The sequence below is a fragment of the Coptis chinensis genome, chromosome 1 (genome assembly GCF_015680905.1).
Source record: "Coptis chinensis isolate HL-2020 chromosome 1, ASM1568090v1, whole genome shotgun sequence".
Classification (NCBI taxonomy): Eukaryota; Viridiplantae; Streptophyta; class Magnoliopsida; order Ranunculales; family Ranunculaceae; genus Coptis; species Coptis chinensis.
Genome location: NC_141456.1, coordinates 10,102,009 through 10,123,901, shown reverse-complemented (window position 1 = coordinate 10,123,901; position 21,893 = coordinate 10,102,009). Strand labels below are relative to the sequence as shown.

At 37.7% G+C, this 21,893-nt stretch overlaps 1 protein-coding gene and 1 pseudogene across 2 annotated transcripts; both read left to right on the top strand.

Moving 5' to 3' along the window:
* Positions 1 to 18: 18 nt before the first annotated feature.
* On the top strand, positions 19 to 8,478 carry LOC147522013 (protein argonaute PNH1-like; annotated as a pseudogene). The gene is made up of 22 exons (XR_015199340.1): positions 19 to 224; positions 329 to 2,192; positions 3,237 to 3,449; positions 3,543 to 3,692; positions 3,792 to 3,925; positions 4,181 to 4,290; positions 4,407 to 4,510; positions 4,700 to 4,850; positions 4,917 to 5,033; positions 5,193 to 5,303; positions 5,845 to 5,967; positions 6,046 to 6,217; positions 6,303 to 6,424; positions 6,504 to 6,641; positions 6,723 to 6,865; positions 6,964 to 7,026; positions 7,123 to 7,186; positions 7,485 to 7,620; positions 7,749 to 7,822; positions 7,904 to 7,998; positions 8,095 to 8,126; positions 8,233 to 8,478. The product of XR_015199340.1 is annotated as a protein argonaute PNH1-like (transcript).
* Positions 8,479 to 8,953: 475 nt separating this feature from the next.
* LOC147522012 (uncharacterized) lies at positions 8,954 to 21,649 on the top strand. Its single transcript, XM_086590342.1, is given in 10 exon segments — positions 8,954 to 9,968; positions 10,043 to 10,158; positions 10,245 to 10,302; positions 18,380 to 18,529; positions 18,756 to 18,966; positions 19,915 to 19,960; positions 20,468 to 20,502; positions 20,504 to 20,586; positions 20,710 to 20,782; positions 21,215 to 21,649. Coding segments are annotated over 10 exon segments (1,074 nt in total). The 5' UTR covers positions 8,954 to 9,886; the 3' UTR covers positions 21,435 to 21,649.
* Positions 21,650 to 21,893: the final 244 nt, after the last annotated feature.

Below are 21,893 nucleotides of genomic sequence, written 5' to 3'. Positions count from 1 at the left end.
TTACTATTCCCTCTTGCTATGTCTTTGGCTTGTATTAGTGTTGGACGTAGGCATGAAATTTGGCATAAAAGATTGGGCCATCCCAATGCTCTAATTTTGTCTCATTTGTTGAAAATTGGTTTATTGGGTAATAAAGATCAGTCTCAGTGTTCTAGTTTGTCCTTTGATTGTGATACTTGTAAACTTGGGAAAAGCAAGACTCTTCCATTTCCGTTCATGGGAGTGTGATAAATGTTTTCGAGATTATTCATAGTGATATTTGGGGAAAGGCACCCGTCACCTCACATGCTAATTATAAATATTTTGTGACGTTTATTGATGATTTCAGTCGTTACACCTGGATATATTTTCTTCGTTATAAGAGTGAGGCCAGTACTGTTCTTAAGACTTTTGTAGCTTTCATTGAGACACAATTCTCATCCAATATTAAGATTCTGAGGTCCGACAATGGCGGGGAATATTTGTCTCATGACTGTCAGGCTTTCTTGCAAGAAAAGGGTATTCTCTCTCAACGCTCTTGTCCAGATACCCCTCAGCAAAATGGGGTAGCTGAAAGAAAGAATCGTCACTTGTTAGATGTTGTCCGAGTTTTGCTCTTGGAATCTTCAGTTTCGCCCAGATTTTGGGTTGAAGCCCTCTCCACAGCTGTTCACTTGATTAATCGACTTCCTGTTCAACATTTGGATTTTGACTCGCCTCATTTCCGCTTGTACGGTACACATCCTGGCTATGACATGTTACACACTTTTGGGTGTATTTGCTTTGTCCATTTGCCCCGTCATGAACGTCATAAGCTTGCTGCTCAATCTGTTCGGTGTGCCTTCATGGGTTATAGTACTGCTCACAAGGGTTTTGTATGCTATGATGGTGTTGCACATTGGTTTCGTATCTCTCGCAATGTGGTTTTTTTTGAGACTCAGTATTACTTTCAGCAGCATGTTGTGCATTCTTCGGACTTGGCCCCGCTCATTAGTTTTGATGATGGCTCTCGGTCTATCGAGCGTTTTAAACCAGGTTTGGTTTATCAGAGACGACGGCCTCCAGCCCCTACGCCCCTTCCCGACCCATTGCTTGGATCGGAACGGCCTCCAGCCCCTCCGCCCCTTCACGACCCTGATCCCGTTCCAGATTCTGATGCTCTTAGACGATCCTCTCGCATTACTCGTCCTCCTGATTGGTATGGCTTCTCTGCAGCCTTATCTCATATTACAGTTCCTAATTCTTATTCTGAAGCAGTTACCCAACCATGTTGGGTGAAGGCTATGCAAGAGGAATTACAAGCTCTTCAGGAGAATCACACCTGGGATATTGTTTCATGTCCTTCTAGCATCAAACCCATTGGCTGTAAATGGGTCTATTCTATTAAGTTTCGCTCTGATGGATCACTTGATCGCTATAAGGCCCGGTTGGTGGCTCTTGGGAATCGTCAAAAATATGGCGTGAATTATGAGGAGACCTTTGCCCCGGTTGCCAAAACAACGACAGTTCGCACAGTTCTTGCTATAGCTACCTCTAAGGGATGGCCTTTACGGCAGATGGATGTCAAGAACGCTTTTTTGCATGGCGACCTTAAGGAAGAGATTTATATGACACCCCCTGCGGGTCTCTTTTCTTTGCCCTCTTCTGATGTCTGTAAGCTAAAGCGCTCGCTTTATGGATTGAAACAGGCTCCTCGTGCCTGGTTTGACAAGTTTCGTTCCACTCTTCTAGGTTTCTCGTTTACTCAGAGTCAGTATGATTCGTCTCTCTTCATCTCTGCAACCAAGGCAGGTACTGTGATTCTTCTAGTCTACGTGGATGATATTGTTATTACTGGGACTGACTCTGGATTGATATCTCATCTTCAAGACCGTCTTAAGGAGTCTTTTCATATGAAGGATTTGGGTCCGTTACAATATTTCTTAGGTCTTGAGGTGCTTTCAAGTCCAGGCGGGACTTACTTGCATCAGCATAAGTATATGGAGGAGTTGATTCTCTTGGCTGGTCTTCAGGATGGTAGATCGGTTGATACTCCTTTGGAGGTGAATGTGAAGTATCGCAAAGAGGAGGGTGATCTTCTTTATGATCCTTCTTTGTATCGCCAGTTGGTGGGTAGTTTGAATTATCTCACTATTACACGACCTGATATCTCTTTTGCTGTTCAGCAAGTCTGCCAGTTTATGCACGCTCCACGACACCTACACTTGGCTGCGGTTCGTCGCATTATTCGTTACTTATAAACTAACAGTACTAACTCCAGGAGAGCTGAAATTTCCAGCTAGGCCAAGTCCTGGTACTATTGAAAGGAAGTGTGTTGTTAAGGCTAATCACCTTTTTGGTTGATATCCCAAATGTAGACCTTTACCACTATGATGTGAGTTTTATCTGTTCTGTTTCTGATGAAAGTCAGAAAATGTGATTGTTGTACTTCTCAATTTATAACTTTGACTCTTCCACTGTTGCATTTTAATTTTATCTGTAACATTGTTTTAAATGGCGTTTGAGGCGTACGCCTTGAGGCACACCTCAAGGCGAGGCTTACCTAAAAGCGTTGAGTAATGCGTTTATGCACTGGAAGTGTACACTTCAGAGTGTGTGAGGCGTTCCTGAGGCGCATGCCTTCATGGCAAAAAATTTAGACCACAACTTCTTTTTTTGTTTAATTTTTGAATTTTAGTGTAAGTAGACATAACTCTAAATAGTATTGACGTACAAAAGAAACCCATCCTTAACATTTTGTAAGTACTTTAACTTTTAAAATTTTTTTTAATCAATCTATGTATTCCCTCTTAGCTTGTCTTCAAAATGGAGTACAATTGTTAACTCTTAATGATATGAAACTCTAAAGAAATCTCAAGTTTATGAATAACTTGTTGTATATTGATGTATCATGTATACAATGATGTATAACAAAGTTTACTTCATTTTATTGATTTTTATTTGTTCACTTTTGATTTGTACGACTTAGAACTTTATAGTTACATAATAGGAAATTTTCAGAATAAAAAAAATGTCCTGCCGCCTGAGGCTTACGCGTCGCCCGTTGTGGGCTAGTCAAACGCTTTGCCCCGGCTTTCGCCGTTTTAAAACATTCATCTGTAAGAAGAATTCTAATATGGACAAGAGATAATTTATGTATATATCTGATAGCAACATATATCTTTGATAATGAACCTCAAATGACGAATGCATTTTGTTTTTGCCCCGAAGCTTGGGTTTTTACGTTCTGACCATATTATGTATTCAACAATGAACAGATCACGATCACTCCTGAGGTGGCAAAGAAAGAAGTTAACAGAATTGTGATCAATGAACTGATTGCATTATATGGTGAGTCTGGCTTGGGGGGACGACGACCTGTATACGATGGGTCGAAAGAGCTTATTCACAGCAGGCCCTTTGCCATTTAACTCAAATGAATATACCATTATATTAGTTGACGACAAGAATGGAGGAGGGGGATCAACCAGGTATGTTTCTTAACTGAGGTTTCTTGTGGTATATATCAGCTTTTTAATTTCTTCATGTTATACAGTAAGTTCATTTAATCTTTTGATCTTCAGTAGACAACGAGAATTTAAGGTGGCGATTAAGTTTGCTGCACGACCAAACCTAAAGCAGTTGCAACATTTTTTGCAAGGGAAACTAGCAGATGCACCGCAAGAGGCCTTAAAAGCATTGGACGTTGTTTAGAAAGAATCACCTTCAAACAAGTATCTTGTCCCACCACATTCTACTTACTTTCATAGGTTATGTCTCAGGTGAAATTATTATTGGTGAATTAAATATATGGCTTCATCCTTTGAGTACAGCTACATAGTTGTTGGAAGCTCATTCTTCTCACCAAAACTGGGGCAAAAGAGTGATATTGGAGATGGTTTGGAATGTTGGAAGGGATTTTATCAGAGTCTGCGCCTCACACAGATGGGGTTGTCGCTGAACACAGGTATCATTTCTCCCAGATTATATGTTTCTCTCTTTTATTACAATCTGGATGCAGATCTGCTATATGATCTCATCCGTCAGAACTGTACACTGCTAAGTATCTTTGACGGTATAGCCAACTGTCAAATACACCAGGAAATGCGTTGTGGTTGTTGTTAACATTTGTAGTAACAAGTTTGCTACAAATGTGTGCACCTCAAAGAAAAAGATGGATTTTGTTTTGAGTATTCTTTTAATATCTCATTACCTTCTATAGATGTCACTACAGCAACTTTCTATGGAGCTAGTCCCATTGTCGAGTTTGCAAGGAGTGTTCTCAATATAAGAGATACATCAAGGCCTCTATCTGATTCTGACTGTACTAAGGTATTACTTCTAGTTTTCCTTGTGGTGTTTTCTTGTGGCATTTCTAAAAGTATTGATATAGATTTATGATATAATAACGCTACAATTCTACTCTTCTTGGTCATGTTTTCTGCCAGCTTAAGAAGGCCTTGATAGGACTTACTGTTGAGTTGACACATTTGAGAAATGCACCTCACCACAGAATAAAACGTATAACCACGCATCCAACAAGTCATCTTATGTGAGTTTACCCTGCCATTTGTTTTACTAATTTATAGGATTATAATTTTGCAACTATTTCCATACTTTCCCTCTCCAGAACTATTGTGATAAAAAAAAACGACAATGCTCATCAGAGACATATCTTTCTTACATTACAGTTATCCCTTACCTGTGCTCACTATGATTTTATTGGTTGCTTCATTACTAGGTTTTCCATTGGGGGCATGAAGCTATCAGTGGCAGAGTACTTTAGAAATAAGCATAGAATTAGATTAGAATATGCACATTGGCCATCACTTAATGCTGGAAGTGATGTGAAACCAACATACTTGCCCATGGAGGTTCTCTTTCTCTTTATGGTACGAAGTGGTATGCTCGTTTATATCGAGTTGTTTGTTTTGAATAATATTTCAATCAACTTGCAGGTTTGCAAAATTGTTGAAGGGCAAAAGTATTCTAAGAAGTTGAATGATAAGCAGATAACTGCCAGGCTGAGAGCGGCTTGTCAGTGTCCAACGCAAATGGAGGATAATCTTTGGAGTGTAAGCGCATTACACTCACCTACTCACTCCCTCAGTAATACTTCTTATGCTATATATGCTTGCCATCTATAGATCGATCAACATATTTTTATTTTTTAGACAATCACTTGTTGCACGTGCATATAGAGTTCATCTGATTTACTAAATCGTGTGACACAGATGGTACAAAACAACAATTACATCACGGATAGATTTGCCCAGGAATTTGGGATTCAAGTGAAGACTAATTTTGCTTCAATTCAAGAAGCAAGGGTTTTGCGTGCTCCAGTGGTAAGTTTTTACTAGATTATCATACACTATACGGTTCCTTTCTTCCTATGGACTTGATGCTAATAAATAACCTTAAACTTCGATTCTGGTTTTCTTAGCTAAAATATCATGATACTTGCAAGGAAGTTACTATTCATCCTCACATGGGGCAATGGAGCATGACTAATGCAGGAAGTGTTCAATTACCATATATCTTCAGATGAGGTTTAGGACTGTGCTGATTCTTTTAGGAGCCATATGAACGTCTTCTTCTTCTTCATGTTTGTGTTAGATGTATCAGTGTATATGTTCATATTGTTTTTGATTTCATGATGTCGATCTTCTCATATTAACTTTCTTGGTGACTGCACTATAAACTACCTATGAATGATATCAGTTAGATCAATCAATTATCTATATGTATTAATGTTTTCTGGAAACTTGATACATACACTTATTCCACTGGTAAATAGTAGCATATGGCGATATATGTGGTATGAGTTTAACCTTTAAAGAACACACAAATTGATACCAGAAGATTGTAATTGATCGGGTAATGCAGAAAATGGTTAATGGTGGTAATATAAAGTATTGGATGGGAATCAGCTTCTCTTCAGAGCTGAGTCTGGGTGCAGCTACGTCTTTCTGCAACGAACTAGATGACATGTGTAGAAGCAAAGGAATGGTATAACTCCCTCATTTCATCTGCACACTGCTTATAATCTTTTCCAAAAGTCATACTAAGCTACTTATCACTGTCCAGCAGAATTTTGAATCGAGACCTTTCTTTCCAGTAATGTTGGCAAGCCCTGATCAAATTAAGGAAACACTTGTAAACATACACAAACAGTCTACTAAGGTACTTTCAAGTAAAGGAAACAGAGCGCAACTCCAACTTGTGATCATTGTTTTACCTGATGCCGCAGGTTCATATGGTGAGAGATACATCACGACATGAGAAATTTTAGATGAATGTAATGATAGTTCCCTTATTAAGTATTCATATGTGGCATCTCACAGGAAAAATTAAAAGAATCTGTGAAATAGAATTAGGATTAGTTTCCCAACGTTGCCAGGCGAAGCATGCTATGAGGCCTAAAAAGCAATATCTTGAAAATGTCTCCCTCAAGATCAATGTGAAGGTTTGCTCTCTGTAACCGTACTTTCTTAGCATCATTCTATAAATATGGTATTCTAATTCTGGGCAATGTTATGGAATAGGCTGGCGGACGAAACACGGTACTGTTCGCTGCACTCACAAAAGAAATTTCTCTTGTATCTGATAAACCTACAATAATTTTTGGTGGTGATGTAACTCATCCAGGTCCAGGGGAAGACTCAAACCCTTCATTAACAGCGGTATGTGAAACTTGGTCATTTCTATACAATTGCGTACAAATGTTGGTCTTCATTCCCATTCAATGTGAATATATTATATAGGTTGTGGCTTCCATGGATTGGCCAGAGGTTACAAAGTACCAAGCTCTTGTCTCAGCACAACCTCGCCGAGAAGAGATGATGCAGGATCTGCATAATGAGATTCAGGATCCTAAAAAGGGTACATATGCTGCAGGGATGATTCGGTCAGCAACCTACTATTATTCACACAGACAACTAGTACTATTGGTGAAACTAAACTACTAATTTGTTATGTATCTAACTTCCCCTTTTGGTTATCCAGGACGCATTTGATTTCATTCAAGAACTCAACTGGTCAGAAACCAGAGAGGATCATATTCTATAGGTATATTTTCAGAAGAAATTTAAAGCATCTGGAGACATATTTTATTTCTATAATCTTGTATGTGATTTCCATTTTTCTTTTATTTAATTATTCCAGAGATGGTGTTAGCGAAGGCCAATTTCGTCAAGTGCTTCTTCATGAATTAGTTGCCATACGCAAGGTAATGGAGTTTGGTAAGAACTTACATTAGTAACCATAACCTGCTTGAGATCAAACACAATTACACAATGCTCCGTGAATCTGCAGTATGACAAGCGCACACTAACGATTCAGATATGAAAAGATGCAGTAAAATGATTTACATAGGCAAAAATTTGCAGAAAGAAAAAATTAAAACATGAGTAGACTGTTTAGAACAAATACAACTGTAGAATGACATGTATATTGCAGTTAATATCATTTTTATCCGTTCACTTCCTTAGTTCCTTTAAATCACCATGTCTTCCTGTCCATGCCAGGCTTGTTCATCTTTAGAACATGGATATCAGCCGCCTGCAACGTTTGTGGTTGTGCAGAAAAGACATCACACACGTTTGTTACCAGCCAATCATACTAACCGCAATTTGACGGACAAGAGCGGAAACATCCTTCCAGGTACTAGAAGTGCTATGTCGAGTATTTAACACATCTTTTTCAGCACAATTATCAGTTAAAATTAGAAAGTTTACCTTGCACTCTTGTCATACTATCATACTATAGTTTCAAATTTTCAACATAATCAGGCACTGTTGTGGATACCATGATATGCCACCCAACACAATTTGACTTCTACCTCTGCAGTCATGCTGGTATCCATGTAAGTGCCCTGCACATCAGATAGATATTGTACACAATTTGCAATGTCTGCATACCTGACTCTGTTCCATATGGTTTTTAGGGTACTAGCAGACCCGCTCATTACCATGTTTTATGGGACGAAAATGGCTTCACTTCGGATAGCTTGCAAACTCTTACAAACAATTTATGCTACACGTACTTTCTGAATCCTTTTCTCTTTATACGATTTAGTTCATGTACTAATTCATGTCCCTAACGAGTGGTTATATGTTTTTTCCAATTCTATTGCAGGTATGCGAGGTGCACTAGGTCCACGTCAATTGGTAAGTATTAATTATGGTCAATTTTCTTTTTTCAATCCATTCCTAATTAGTTTTGTGCTAATTCCTAATTGAAGCTAGCCGATAGTATAATCACATACTTTTGCAGTGCCACCTGCCTATTATGCACATTTGGCTGCTCTCCGTGCCCGTTACTTAGGGGTGACTTCGGATCGGGGGGATTAACCTCTTTCGGAATTTTTCCGAATTTTTTTCCAACATAATATACTAGCCAAATCCGATCCAATTTTTTTTCGGATTCAAAATATATTTCCAATTTCAAAACTTTCAGAAATTTCGGAATAACTCGGAAATTTCAGAATATTTGGTAAATTTTCAAAGATCTCTTTACTTTCAATTATTTTTGGAATATCATACGCCAATATTCATTGTAGGGAGAGAAAATCATGTCCACAACACCAATGTACCAACAACAATACGCATTTGTTTACTGAGAAAACTCATTTTCATTCAAACAAGTGATCCAAGAAAAAATGAAAAAGAACTCCGGCAGCCACCACCAATGAAAACACGTTTTCTGCTGTGGCGCCCGGGTATTTGTAATGTTTCAATCTTTTTAGGTGTGTGAAAATTGAAGTGTAAAGTGTCTGCATAAATAATGGATTCTAGTCTTGGACTCTAAGTAGGTTTACATAACATTCTATCTATTGAAATTTGGCTTTTGGATTGGTCTGGAAGTCATTGTATGACTCAACGACATTTTTTTTCTTCATATCATTGTTGTTATGGCAGACGGTGTAATGATTGTGGAGTGGTCCAATTTAAGTGGGGAAGTAGCGGCTAGGTTATGTTTTTGTTTTGTTTTGTTTTGTTTTTGAAAGTAAAAAACTAGAAAATGAATGAACGGTCGAGATCTGGTCGAGATCTAATCAAGTGGATAGTGAGAGAAGTACATATTTTCGGAAGAAATTGGCAATAATATCGGAAATTTCGGATCGGCTCTATATCGGAACTTTCGGATCGGATCGGTTTTTAGAGTTATATCCGAATCCGATCCAATTTTTTTTCGGAATTTTCGGAAATCGGAAAATCGGCCCATGAAAACTACACCCAAAGCCAAACCAATTTCGGGTCGGATTTCAGAAAAATCGGAAATTCGGCAAAAAGAGACACCCCTACCGTTACTATATCGAAGCAGACACTTCAGATAGTGGGACTTCTTCCCCTGAAGGTGGGGCAGAACATCAAGGAAATGCAGTAATAAAAGCTCTTCCACATATTAAAGAAAACGTTAGACAAGTGATGTTTTTCTACTAATCAAGAACTGATCATAATTGTACAATTAATAACTCTTGTCTAATAATCTATTATCTAAAAAGTTTATAAATTGGAAATTGAGTAGAGCCAACGTTCTAGCCGAAGGGGAATGTGGCCAAAATGTCATTTGGTTGGTTTATGTCTGTCCTCATCTCTTCTCTTCGTCAGTAACTCCTCTCTCTCTCTCTCCACTCTCCACGCCCTTCCAATTTTCCGTTCATGCCCCATTACTATGCAGTGTACTAGTAAGAGATAATAATAGCAGGCAGCCCACGTGTGAGAGTTGCACACAAAGACACTTTTTACAGAGAGGTTGTACGTATGCAACTCAAATGAGACAAACAAGAAGCTAAAACTCTAGCTTAAACCCCCAAATTATTATTAAAAAAAAAGCCCTTAAAAATGCGCAAACTGAAAAACAAGAGAGAGAGAGAGTGATCCTGTAAACTCGAATCTCTGCAACTAAAAAAAATCCCCAAGAACAAATGGCAGAAGCAACAAGTTCAAGTTCAAATGAAACCCAACCTCATCTTCTTGCTTCTCATCTCAACAAGAACAGCTTCTTCAGTAAGTATTTTTCTACACATTTTATGAATACCAAAAACATATTCTTGATTCTGAGCTTGGTTTTGAAAATGCAGTATGGAAGGAGTTTGTTTGGGGAGGTGCTGCTGGAGCATTTGGAGAAGGAATGATGCACCCTATTGACACTATAAAGACTAGAATTCAAAGCCAAGCCATTGTTAATGCATCACAGGTACAATAATCTTTGACTTAGCCCATTGTTGTTGTTATTATTATTTGAATGAGTTAGTTATAGTTTTTGTTTTTGTTTTTTCGCAGGCTCAAAAAAGCATACCTCAGATGGTTAGGACAGTTTGGGCTGCTGATGGAATACGAGGTGAATGGTTTTATTTGGTACTTTAGTAAAAACATATATGTTAGCTTTATATATGTAGAGTATAAGTGGGTGTTTGGTTCTCATTTTTTCAAAAAATTATTTTTTCTTAAAAAACACTTTTATGAAAAAGTATTTATTCTAAAAACAGTTTTTCAATAAACATATTTGGTTGTGACTTTTCTTAAAAGCTATTTTATGAAATCAGATTTCACACTATGTTTCTCGATATATTTTGGCATATCGTGGCATAAATCACTAAAGTCTAAAACATCCGGGGAGTTCATTTGCCTTTAGCACCAAAAGTGTTTCCTTCAAAGAAAAATAGTTTTTTAACTTTTTTTTTTTTTTTTTTTTTTTTTGGTTAAGAATAAACCTTTATTATACCAAACGTAATTTACATAACCCTAATACATCATAAAGGACTTGCATATTTACAACCATTGGGGGATCATGCCACCCACACCGTGCAGAAAGCGGAAGGAAAGAAAGATCTCGAAAGGTGTCCGGATGAAAAATGTACATCGTCTTGACCCTAGCTGATCTAAAAATTTTTTACTTGATGAGCCGCATGCGAAGCGATTGCATCCGCAACACCATTTGCCTCCCGATTTTGGAAGTGCACTTCATGGAATTTGCAGAGCACTAACTTAATCTGAATAGTAATTCGAAAGTTAGCGACCGGTGACAATCAATGATTTCATCCTTTAAAACTTTATAAAGCAATTGAGAATCTGTTTCAACCTCAACTTCCGATATCCTTCTAACACAATTTGGAGTCCATATAGCCCTTGATAAATTCGCTTCATTCGGTTCGCGAAAAAATTGGAATCAAGCTCCCATAATGAAACGAAACATTGAATACATCCTCCGCTGCCGATCCACGGATTCCCAATAGAAGCCCCATCGTATTCGGTTTTACCATGTGCGCATTTGGTGGAAACCATTTAATATATACAAGCATTTGTTCTTTATGTTTTTTTAACATGACTTCCTAACCGGTGTATATGTTTCAATGCTCTGTGGATGTAAGCGAGGCCGGATTTGCGACGCTTTACCTTGAAACCTTGTTTCAACGATCCAAATAAACCACAAAACCCCACAAAGTAGAAAAGATCTTTTACCTCCCCATTTTGCCCTCGTCTTATATATTTCAATAAACATAATAAGCGGTCCTTAAAACTACCAACATTCATACTTCTCTCGATCAACTGGGCCACTAAAATTTGTGCCCACCAAATAGCTCGAGCAAAAGAACACTCAAAGAAAAACATGATTTTGAGTTTCGGAAAAGCACTCACACAAAGTGCAATCGGGATAAACTTGAAAATGATGAGATGCCAAAAAATCATTTGTTGGGACTGACACCTTGCAAACATTGCCATATGAAAAATCTTTGTTTGAATGAGACTTTCATCTTCCAAACGCCTAAAAATTATTATTATCCCGGAAGTTAATACGTTGGTGTAATCAATCAATGCAACCATTATATCAGACTTCACCAAAGTATTCTCCATGGTCCTCCCATTTCCGGATCAAAGTATCCTTCTCATTTGGCGTTAAAATTATCGAAACAATTCTTTCAACATATTCTGGGGCCAAAATTCATTTAACCTCCTGGTCCCAAAGTATTAGTGTCCATGTTAATGAAGTCGTAAACAAAGCTAAAAGGATGATCAAAGTGGTTTCCCGGTAATTTGGGCAAATCCTCGAAGATATGGAATCCATTTTTTCCTCCCATGCATTAATAAGTACCATTACCCGGTTTCCCAAACCGAGCCAAAGATTGAGAATGTTTCGTGTTGCACAAATGTTTTTCCACATCACGGATGAATTTGATTTGACTTACGCCATCAAAGCTGGAGTTGTGAAAGTACCTGTTTTCATTTGCGGTGCCCATAAAGATGTGGGATGGCAGATCCCATCCTTTCTTTGCCGATTAAAACATAATTTTGTAATCGTAGTTCCTAATGCCCGATCCACCATTATTCTTTGACATACATGCTACCTCCATGGAAAAATGCAGTTTTCTTGTCTGCGGTGTATGACCCCATAAGAAAGATCTTGGATTATCTCCATTCGATCCGGGATCCGGAAGGCAGTAAAATTGTACTGGGACATCATATGAGTAAAGCGAGAGAAGATAAAACTGAATTTACTAGAGTAAGTCGGCCAAACCTTAGATAAACAACTCGCTTCCAACCCGCTGGTTTCCTTTGAAATCTTTCCAAAAGAGGAGAAAACCTTTGAGCTCTACTTGCTTTGTTAAATGTGGTACTCCCAAATTGGTGAAGTCGACGGCATCATGAAACTTTTTCGAAAAAAGTAAACAAACCTTCGATGCAATTTGGGGTGATGAATTATTTGGGACTTGGCTCTTTGATAGTCGACTGAAACTTTACAAGTCTCTCGAAAGGATTGTTCAAATGATGCCGCCCTCAAAAACCACACCGGAAGTAACTAAAAGATCATCCGCGATACATTTGAGAAACCGGTTGATGGAATCTACCCAATTTACAACCATGTATAATCCGCTTTTTCGGTTTCAAGAAATTCAAAGATAGTAGCTCACGAACATAATAAAAAGATAAAGTAAACTGGATGAAAGTCCTCTAGATGGTTTAAAAACCATGTGCGGCTCCATTGAGTAACAGGAATAAGAAACATTCGAACACAAAATAGTATCTTGTTAATCCAATCCAAAGGGAAAGTCGAACTTTGCTAGCATCACCCATGAGAAAACTCCATTCAATTTTATCATCACACGCCGTGATATCAATCTTGTGAGCAAAATATTTCGCTTTGTTCCCATGGCCTCTTATCTTATGATAAAATTCATTTTGCAAGCAAAACATTGTCATGAATACTACGCTTGGGTAAGAAAGCGATCCGAAAAGGACCAATGATTCTTTGGAGGATAGGTCTCAATCGATTGACAATAATCTTAGAGATAATTTTATAGACCACATTTGTCAAACCGATTGGCGAAAATGTTCATAGAGAAGGATTCATGATTTTTGGAATTAAAGCAATGAACGAATGATTTAGCCTGGGCAGGAGAAAGAGTCCGAAAAAGAAAAAAGACTTTCTTGTTCACAGACTTACTTGATCCCCCACCAAATTCAAAAATCTTTGAAAAAGAATCCGATATCCATCCGGTCGGAGATTTAAAAGGCTTCATATGCTTGAGTGATGACAATTTCATCGATGATCAACTCCTTTTAACAGATTTGCTTTTTACGATTCTTCAAGTGATGGGCCGGAACATTGAAAACTGGACGATAGATAGTCCAAGTAGTCATTGGTCTTCAAAAAAGCCGCGAGCCTATCCCTATCTATCTCGCCGTTCGGTTAAAATGGCACCATTAGTATCTTTGATTGAGTGTATGTGATTTCTTTGTCTACGACAACTTACAATATTATGGTAGAACCTTGTGTTTACGTTTCTCCATATTGGAACCAATCCAGGGCAAGCTTTTACGCTGAATGATTTGCTTACGTACGAGGAATATCATTATGTTCCATCATCAATTCATTCTCCACTCGAATAAATCATCTCATGGCGTTGGATTCTCTATCAAACGTTGAATCTCACTCGACCCTTGAAGAACATTCAACTTATGTTCAACATCTCCAAAACATGTTTATTCCACCATCTTAAATTCTCGTTTACAATTTTGCGAGCTTTACATAGTACAAAGAAGGAGAACCTTGCAACTCCTTGGAAAGGCATCTCTTATCTCCGCGTTCGACACCCATCATGTTGCGCCCACATTATTTCAAACCGAACGGCCTTCTAATCATAACCCGGGTCTTGTAGCAATTTTAAAATCGAAACTTATGATCGAAGTGGTGGCCAACTCATGAAGAACTCTGACCCGGAAAAAGTAGAACGCCAAGCTTCATTTTGCCATCATGCGATCAATTCTTTTTCCCATAATGGGGGCTCCCATTCTCTTTTATTTGTCCAAGTATAAATACTACCAACAAAACCTAAATCAAACAGCTCACACTTTCATCAATCATATCCAAGAAAAACCTCACTTTAGGATAATTAAAGGTTTTCCCCACATTTTTCCTCTCGGACAAGTTATTTCATTAAAATCTCCCATGAGCAACCATGATTCATTATTGTTAGGTTTAAACATAGCAAGAACAGCCAATCGTAATCTCCTAACACAAGATTTAGAATTACCATAGACCAAGACAAAAAGAAACATTCCTTTACCCATTCGGTTACCGCTATTTTACTGATTGAATGAACCAGAATCATACATCAACACATCTACCACCACAGATTTATCCCAAAAGATCCACAACCCACCTGAACAACCAGCAGCTTGGAACTACAAAAGACTTCGAAATCTCCTAACCTTTTAATAAGTCCGACACCTTTATTTCTGAGAACACTTAGTTTCCATAACAAAACTAAATAAAAGGCCCGACAACTCGATTTTATTTTTCAGCTCTTCCATCATCGGCGGCCACTCCCTCGATTTTCCAAGCAAGTAGACTCATGGAAACCTTTGGGTCCGCTACGGCCGTGCCCCTTAACCGATGAAGCTTTTTGCCTTTCCCACAGAACTCTTTGCAAGTGTGTTGGGACGTTCAACCTCTACTTCAACTTCATCATGAATAGGAGTTTTTCTTCTTGATTCGCGACCGCCTCAAAGAAACTATCAACTAGTTCATTGACATTCTCCGATCATGTATCCTCTTATCCTTGGTCCGCAACCCTCCTTGGATATCTCTTGTCTTTTATAAGAGTAATCATCCCCGATGATGTAACCGATCCAAATCAATGAAATGAAGCCCTTAGCGTCAAGATCGGTTGCTTATATGAGCAAACCCAAAGGGTATTGTTCATGCAGAGGATGAAAATTATTGAAATCCATTTGAGTTGTAAAACCCCCGTCCGGGGTTATTTGCTTCCACCGCAATAGGTAGGTGATCATGTGGAATATGGCATCCGTGTTCATTGCTAGGACCCTCATGCACAGGCGATTGAGGTGACGATATATCGATGATCATAGGAGCTTTTAACTTTTTGTGTGCGCTTTGAATTCTGGATGAGTCGACAACATTTTTGATCATCGGAAGAAAAGGTTTGTTTAGATCGTGGTTAAACATCAATGAGAATCCGAGACCATTCTCGCTACCAAATGGCTTTGGAACCATGCGAAGTTTTGGAAGAGTAAAATTGAAACCTTTGTCCACTGGAGAAACTCGAACATCAGTCCCATGGTTATCTTCGCCATACCTTACAAGTCGCAAAATTATGTCCAATGAAGCCACACTTAAAACAAAAGCAGGAGATACTAAAAAGAAACGATATCCAACCAACACCATCTATGGATACTTGGTATGAGAAAACCGTGGGGAATTGGTGCATGAACATCCAAAGACCACTTTAACTCGAACACAATTAGGTCATGTTTCCGCCTTAGGATACAACTCTAGGAATTTGAGATCGGACATATCAAAATAACGGGGCCGACCAAATTCCCTCAATAATCTCCTTGTCAAGAAACACATCGGGATAGTTATGCAAATTTGGATCCACACATAAAACTTAGAGAAGTTTAAGTCGTTGGTTTCATAGAAATCCATCCATGAAATAATCTGAAAAATATGTTTGGCAACAATCCAAGGGCTTTTGGAAGTGAAGGATGCACGAGACTCCATTCGAATTTGATATATTTCCCTTTGTAGAGACACATGTCTTCAATCTTGAAAGGAGACCATGCTTTTTCCAGAGCTGATTTTATAGTTGTCATATTCATTCTCGCCATCTAGAACCGACCAAAGAGAGTGGACTTATTATGGCCTACATAAAGACTCTTTCATTTTGTCGAACCGGTTATCATTGGTGGTTCAAGATAAGGCATCCAAGATCTTGGCAAAGAAATTCCATAGATAGAAGTTCAACGTAATTTGGTTGGTTAGTGGAAGACGTAACCTTGGTTGTGGTATGGTGGAAGAAGTGAAGAATCTGTTTTGTAGAAGTGTGAAGAACCCAAAGAGGCTGGCGATAACCTTATATACAGCCCAAATTCAAACACAATCCCTTCACAAGAGGTATCAACACCACCTCATCACTTACCCATCCATACAAGTCCATCGTATGCATAAAACCCCAAAATCTAGCCATAATCTCCATTTTATGAAACTAAACCGCCAAATGGCAACCTCTATCCTTAGACCATCATTGCCCATTGAGCTCATAACCCGTATTAAGCCGGAGAAGAGTCTAAATTAAGACGGATATCATTACAAGTGGCTTCAACGGCAGGGGAAAACTCCACGAGAAGTCGTGTATTATAAGTTAAAATCAGCTACAGAGTCAACATAATCATCATGATTCTGAAAAGAAGTAAACCCCCAATGGAAGTGATGCAAAAAACTTAGATATTGGTGATAGAGAGCAATGTGTAGGCAACATGCAAATCGGTGTGTTTGATATAGAACACGGCGACCAATCAAATTAAAATGATATTTAAATGAGATGCTTCATTCGAACCGACAATGTTTGCATTGCGAGATTTTACCAGAATATAGATCCAAGCGTGAGACCATAGCCACGACTAGGCAACATCACGAGAATCAGATGTGTTTGATATAGAGCACGAAAGACCAATCAAAATAAGATGATAGACCTAATGAGAGGCTCATTCCCGAACCGACAATGTATGCATTGCAGGATTTTAGCAGAATATATGGACAGATAGCAAGGTGGGCTATTATTGATCATGGGCTTGTTAAGAAATTAACTAAAGAAAGCTTAAAGTTAAAGTTTAAGTGGCGATGGTTTGAGAAGTGGAATATCGCCTCAACCAGAAGGTTGACTGATATATTTCTTTGAGCAAAGAGATTGAGTATTTGGGATTGAGAATTAGGGATTATATTAATAGGTTGGTGTCACTGATTGAGAATTTGGGATTTTTAGTTTTTTAACTTAAAAAACAAGTTTTACCTAATTATCATAAAACAAGTTTTTGGGACCAAAAAATGTTTTTTGGATGAAAAACTATTTTTTTTTTAAAATAGAAACCAAACACATTTATTTTTTCAAAAAATGTTTTTTCACTAATAAACACTTTTTGCCAATAAATAAATAGGATCCAAACACCCCCTAAGATTATTATGGGATTTGTCTGTGTTGAAGTGGAGATATGACATGTTTCTTTGGGGAGACTAGATATGTTGTTTTTCTAGATTATAATGCGAAGAGACTGTGTAGTTTGTAGGAAAACTAGAATATAATTAAATTCAAAATGATACTATTTTTCTTTGTGTTTATAGCAGTATTTTCAAACAAGCTAAACACTTCTTATATATGAGATGAAAATCAATGTGTAGAGTACTGGAGAGGACCTTAACAACTACCTCTATTGTCTGATCTTCCTGTTACGATGTTTTGTGAAATTTCAAGTCAAGGTGCCTTTTTGGCAGAAGATTAAAATTCTTCTGCTTCTAAATATTCTAAATATTGTTAAGTGTTCCCCTTGTATGATGGGTTTGATTAACCCTTTTAGAAAAAGTACTTTTCATACCTCTTTCCCTTGTTGACTGTCTCTCTCTCATAAGAATTTAGAAGAAAAAAAATTGTTTTCCTTCTATTTACAAAAAACTTTTCCCTATTTTACTCCATGTCAATCTCTTAATGTTGAAAGAATCTGCTAAGTACCATGTGTATGTGTCTTTAAGTTATGCCCTTGCTAAGCCCTAAAGTCTATATGCCAAATATTTGTCAATTTGATCAACAGTAGATGCAAAATCTTTTTCTTTTTCTTTTTTTTCAGATAAGGATGCAAAATCTTTTTCTTAGTATCCAAACTACAACTTTTTGGCTCTGGGAAAAGAAGATATAACTTTTTGTTGTTTGAAAAAATTGCGCTCAATGTTGAAAATGTCATATTTGTAAACTTTGTACTACTTACATTTTCTGCAAATACAAAATATGCTCTACCGCGTCATGTTTAGTTAGTTATCTTTATCCTTGTAAATTCTTTGAGTGATGTAAAAGTTGAGATGTTCATCTTTTACCTCTTTGTGGTATTTATCTTGTTTTGTATTGTAGGTTTCTATAGAGGAGTAACTCCTGGCATAACCGGGTCACTTGCAACTGGAGCAATTTACTTTGGTGTCATTAAGTCTACTAAGAAGTGGATCGAGGAGTCGCATCCAGATCGCAGTGGTCATTGGGCACACTTCATTGCTGGAGGAGTGGGTAAGCAGTTCATACAATAACCCACTGCTTAAGTTCTCATCAGCACTTAACTTCTCTAACTCAATATAGGTGCCAATAAATTCTTTGTCTATACTGTTATTTGCGAATTTCGGAAAAGAGAGGCATGGTAGTTGTTATTTTTTCTCCTCATAAGTTCACCATTTTCTCCATGACCAATTAAAAGTAAGCATTTTTCAAAGTCTCATAATATTCTTCTTTGTCCCAGGCGATACACTTGGATCTTTCATATATGTGCCGTGTGAAGTGATGAAGCAACGAATGCAGGTTCAGGGCACCAAAAGCTCTTGGAGTTCTTCTGCCGTGAAAGGAACTGTTTGTCAGAAATCTGGGAGTCAAATGTATGCTTACTATACAGGGATGTTTCAGGCTGGTGGTTCAATTTTTAGAGAACAGGGTCTCAGAGGATTATATGCAGGGTAAGTTTTAAGGCTTTGCCATCCATTGCTGGACGCCGTTTTTTGCAAATTTTTTTTGGGGGGGGGGGGGCTTGATCAGAAGACAATAAGAGAAGCAAAGTAAACCATGAAAGCTTACACTTTAAAAGGTAAAAAATTTAAGTTACATTGACACGGACAGGTGTGTCTGTATTTGACATGGATATGAAGAGTCGGACACATGAATTTTCAAAAATTTAGGTATATCACATACAATTATGTGTCCAATACGGACACGTGGATACGTATCCAACAGGGATTATTTTCAAAATATGGCGTGTCCGTGTAACTTAGTAAAAAATTGATAAAGATATACCAAACTTTGAAAGTACATCAAATCATCCTATGTCTTAAAACAAAAGACGGTCCCATCTAACCTCAAAATGCTCAATTGGGCAACTCCACTAAAATAAGTTGTGATTACCTTCTGATTGTTGGTGAATGTTCTATTCCACGAGGTCTTAGACTGATGTCCTGGGTCCTAAGACGGTCCCATCTAATCTCAAAATGCTCAACTGGGCAACTCCACTAAAATAAGTTGTGATTACCTTCTGATTGTTGGTGAATGTTCTATTCCACTTGGAGGTCTTAGACTGATGTCCTGGGTCCTGGACATTGGGTTATCATAAAATGGTCCGGACAATGTTCATACTATCCTCTTCTTCCTCTATTGTATGTAATAGTGATTGCTGCTTGACAATTTTATGTTTTCCATTTTCCATTGTTTTGGACAGCCGCATTCATTTTGGATTTAGTTTCAAAACCTTACTTTGCCAATTTTCTAAGCAGAAATTTCTAGCTGGCTAGCTTTAGTATAAAGTATGTTGATGTACATGAACTCTAGGAAAGCAACAATTTGTTAATAGAATGGTGAACCACATGCCTACATATGGGTGGACACTAATACTGGAATTATGATTGCTTTCGCAGATACTGGTCTACACTTGCAAGGGACGTTCCATTTGCTGGGCTAATGGTATGTATGTTTAATGGAAACCTTTTTATTTCTCTTGAAGGCAGATAGATGCTAAGTGGACTCCAGATAAACCTAGTAATTTTTCATTTTTTCAAATTTGAAATTCATCTAAGTAATGAAGACATGAAGTAAGTGAGATCATACAACCTCCATCCAGAAGTTTAAATACATGTTTAGTGAATATAATGCAGTAAATTTCTTTTCTAAACCTGGTGGATTGAAAGTAGGTGTCTGGCTATTGACATTGACGGTCATGCTTGGGTAAAGCAAAAAGAATTTACAATGATTTAATACATCAGACCATTTTTGTGTTGAATCTGTTGCCATATATACCAAGCAGGGTCTGAAATGTCTTCACATAATGGCTCCCATTTTAAATAAAGGGACAAACTTCCTCCTATCTGTAACACCAAAATCATTACTCTTCCTTGAAGTTCCTCTTCTTTTAACAGAAATTTTGGGTTCTTACTCTGTGTTGAGAGCTGAAATTATTGTTTGGATCTCCAGGTTACCTTCTATGAAGCACTAAAAGACCTGACCAATGGGGAAAAGGAAATGGTTGCCTCTTAATGATTCCCATGTTAATAGTTCTCTTGAGGGATTGCTCTTAGGGGGATTAGCTGGCGGTAAGTTTTGCTCTTGGCACATGAAAACGGATATTTACATTTTGAAGGCTTTACTACATGCCTCAGCATTTACTAGTACTTCTTGTATTGAACAATACTTCATTGTGGTACTGATTCACACAGGCTTTAGTGCATATCTCACTACCCCCTTGGATGTAATCAAAACAAGACTCCAAGTACAAGGACCAACTCTAAGGTACATATAACTCAACGAAATATATAGAATTATACTTTGATAATATCATAATATAGTATCGAACCTAAAAGCTCCGCTGTCTAGCTACTCTGGATAATTTAACTACTTTTTTCGCCATGCTGCTCGATCTTCTCGTTTTCTGTTGAGACTCATGTTCAATAGTGGTGAGTGGTGTTCCATTTAGGCTCAAAAGACACAACATGCCTGTTTCTTTCTGAAGCTAGAAATTTATAAGGAAAAAAAATATGGAGTGAGGTAGGATGTAAAACAGTTATACAACTTATACATTAGAAATGAATTTGCAGTACTATGTGAATAAGGTAAACTCTACCTTTTTCTGCTCTATGTCTTCAATTTTTGGTTTATTTATTTATATTTGTTTCTTATGAATCATCCAATGGAATGTTCTCTAATTCTGTTATCTCTTCTTAGGTACAACGGTTGGTTGAATGCGATTACGAGGATCTGGATGGTGGAAGGTGCAAAGGGTTTGTTTAGAGGTAGTGTACCCAGGATCATATGGTATATTCCAGCCTCTGCTCTTACTTTCATGGCTGTAGAGTTCCTCAGAGACCATTTCAATGGTGATATCCATGAAGTTGCAAACTTGTCCGTAGAGAAAAAGGGTTCTACATTACGAAAGGTGGTTTAAATGCCATTTTAATCTAATTAATTCTACATCTAACTGTACTCATTTCCCTTGCCTGAACATGTCAATAGTTGGCAATATGATGTCCATGAAGTTGGTCTTTTTTTTTTTTTTGCTAAAGATATATAAAGTTGCAGTCTTTTCAACAACATAGAGAAAACAAGTTCCACTTTAAATGAGTTGGTTTCATTCTACTAATGTCCATCAGTTTTATTGTAGTGGTGGGCTTTTGCATCATATCAGACATTTTTAACTGTATACTTAAATCAAGTATAGTATTAACAAAGCACATTCAGAAATCCAGAATTATTTGAATGGCCTGTGTATATGCATACAAGAAGTTACAGATTCTAGTTTTTTGCATGTTAAAATCGTGAGTAAGCACTTAGCAGTAGCTTGCTTTGTTCTCTGGTAGTCTGGTGAAGGTTGTGGACTGGACTAAATTTGCGTTGAGATTGAGAG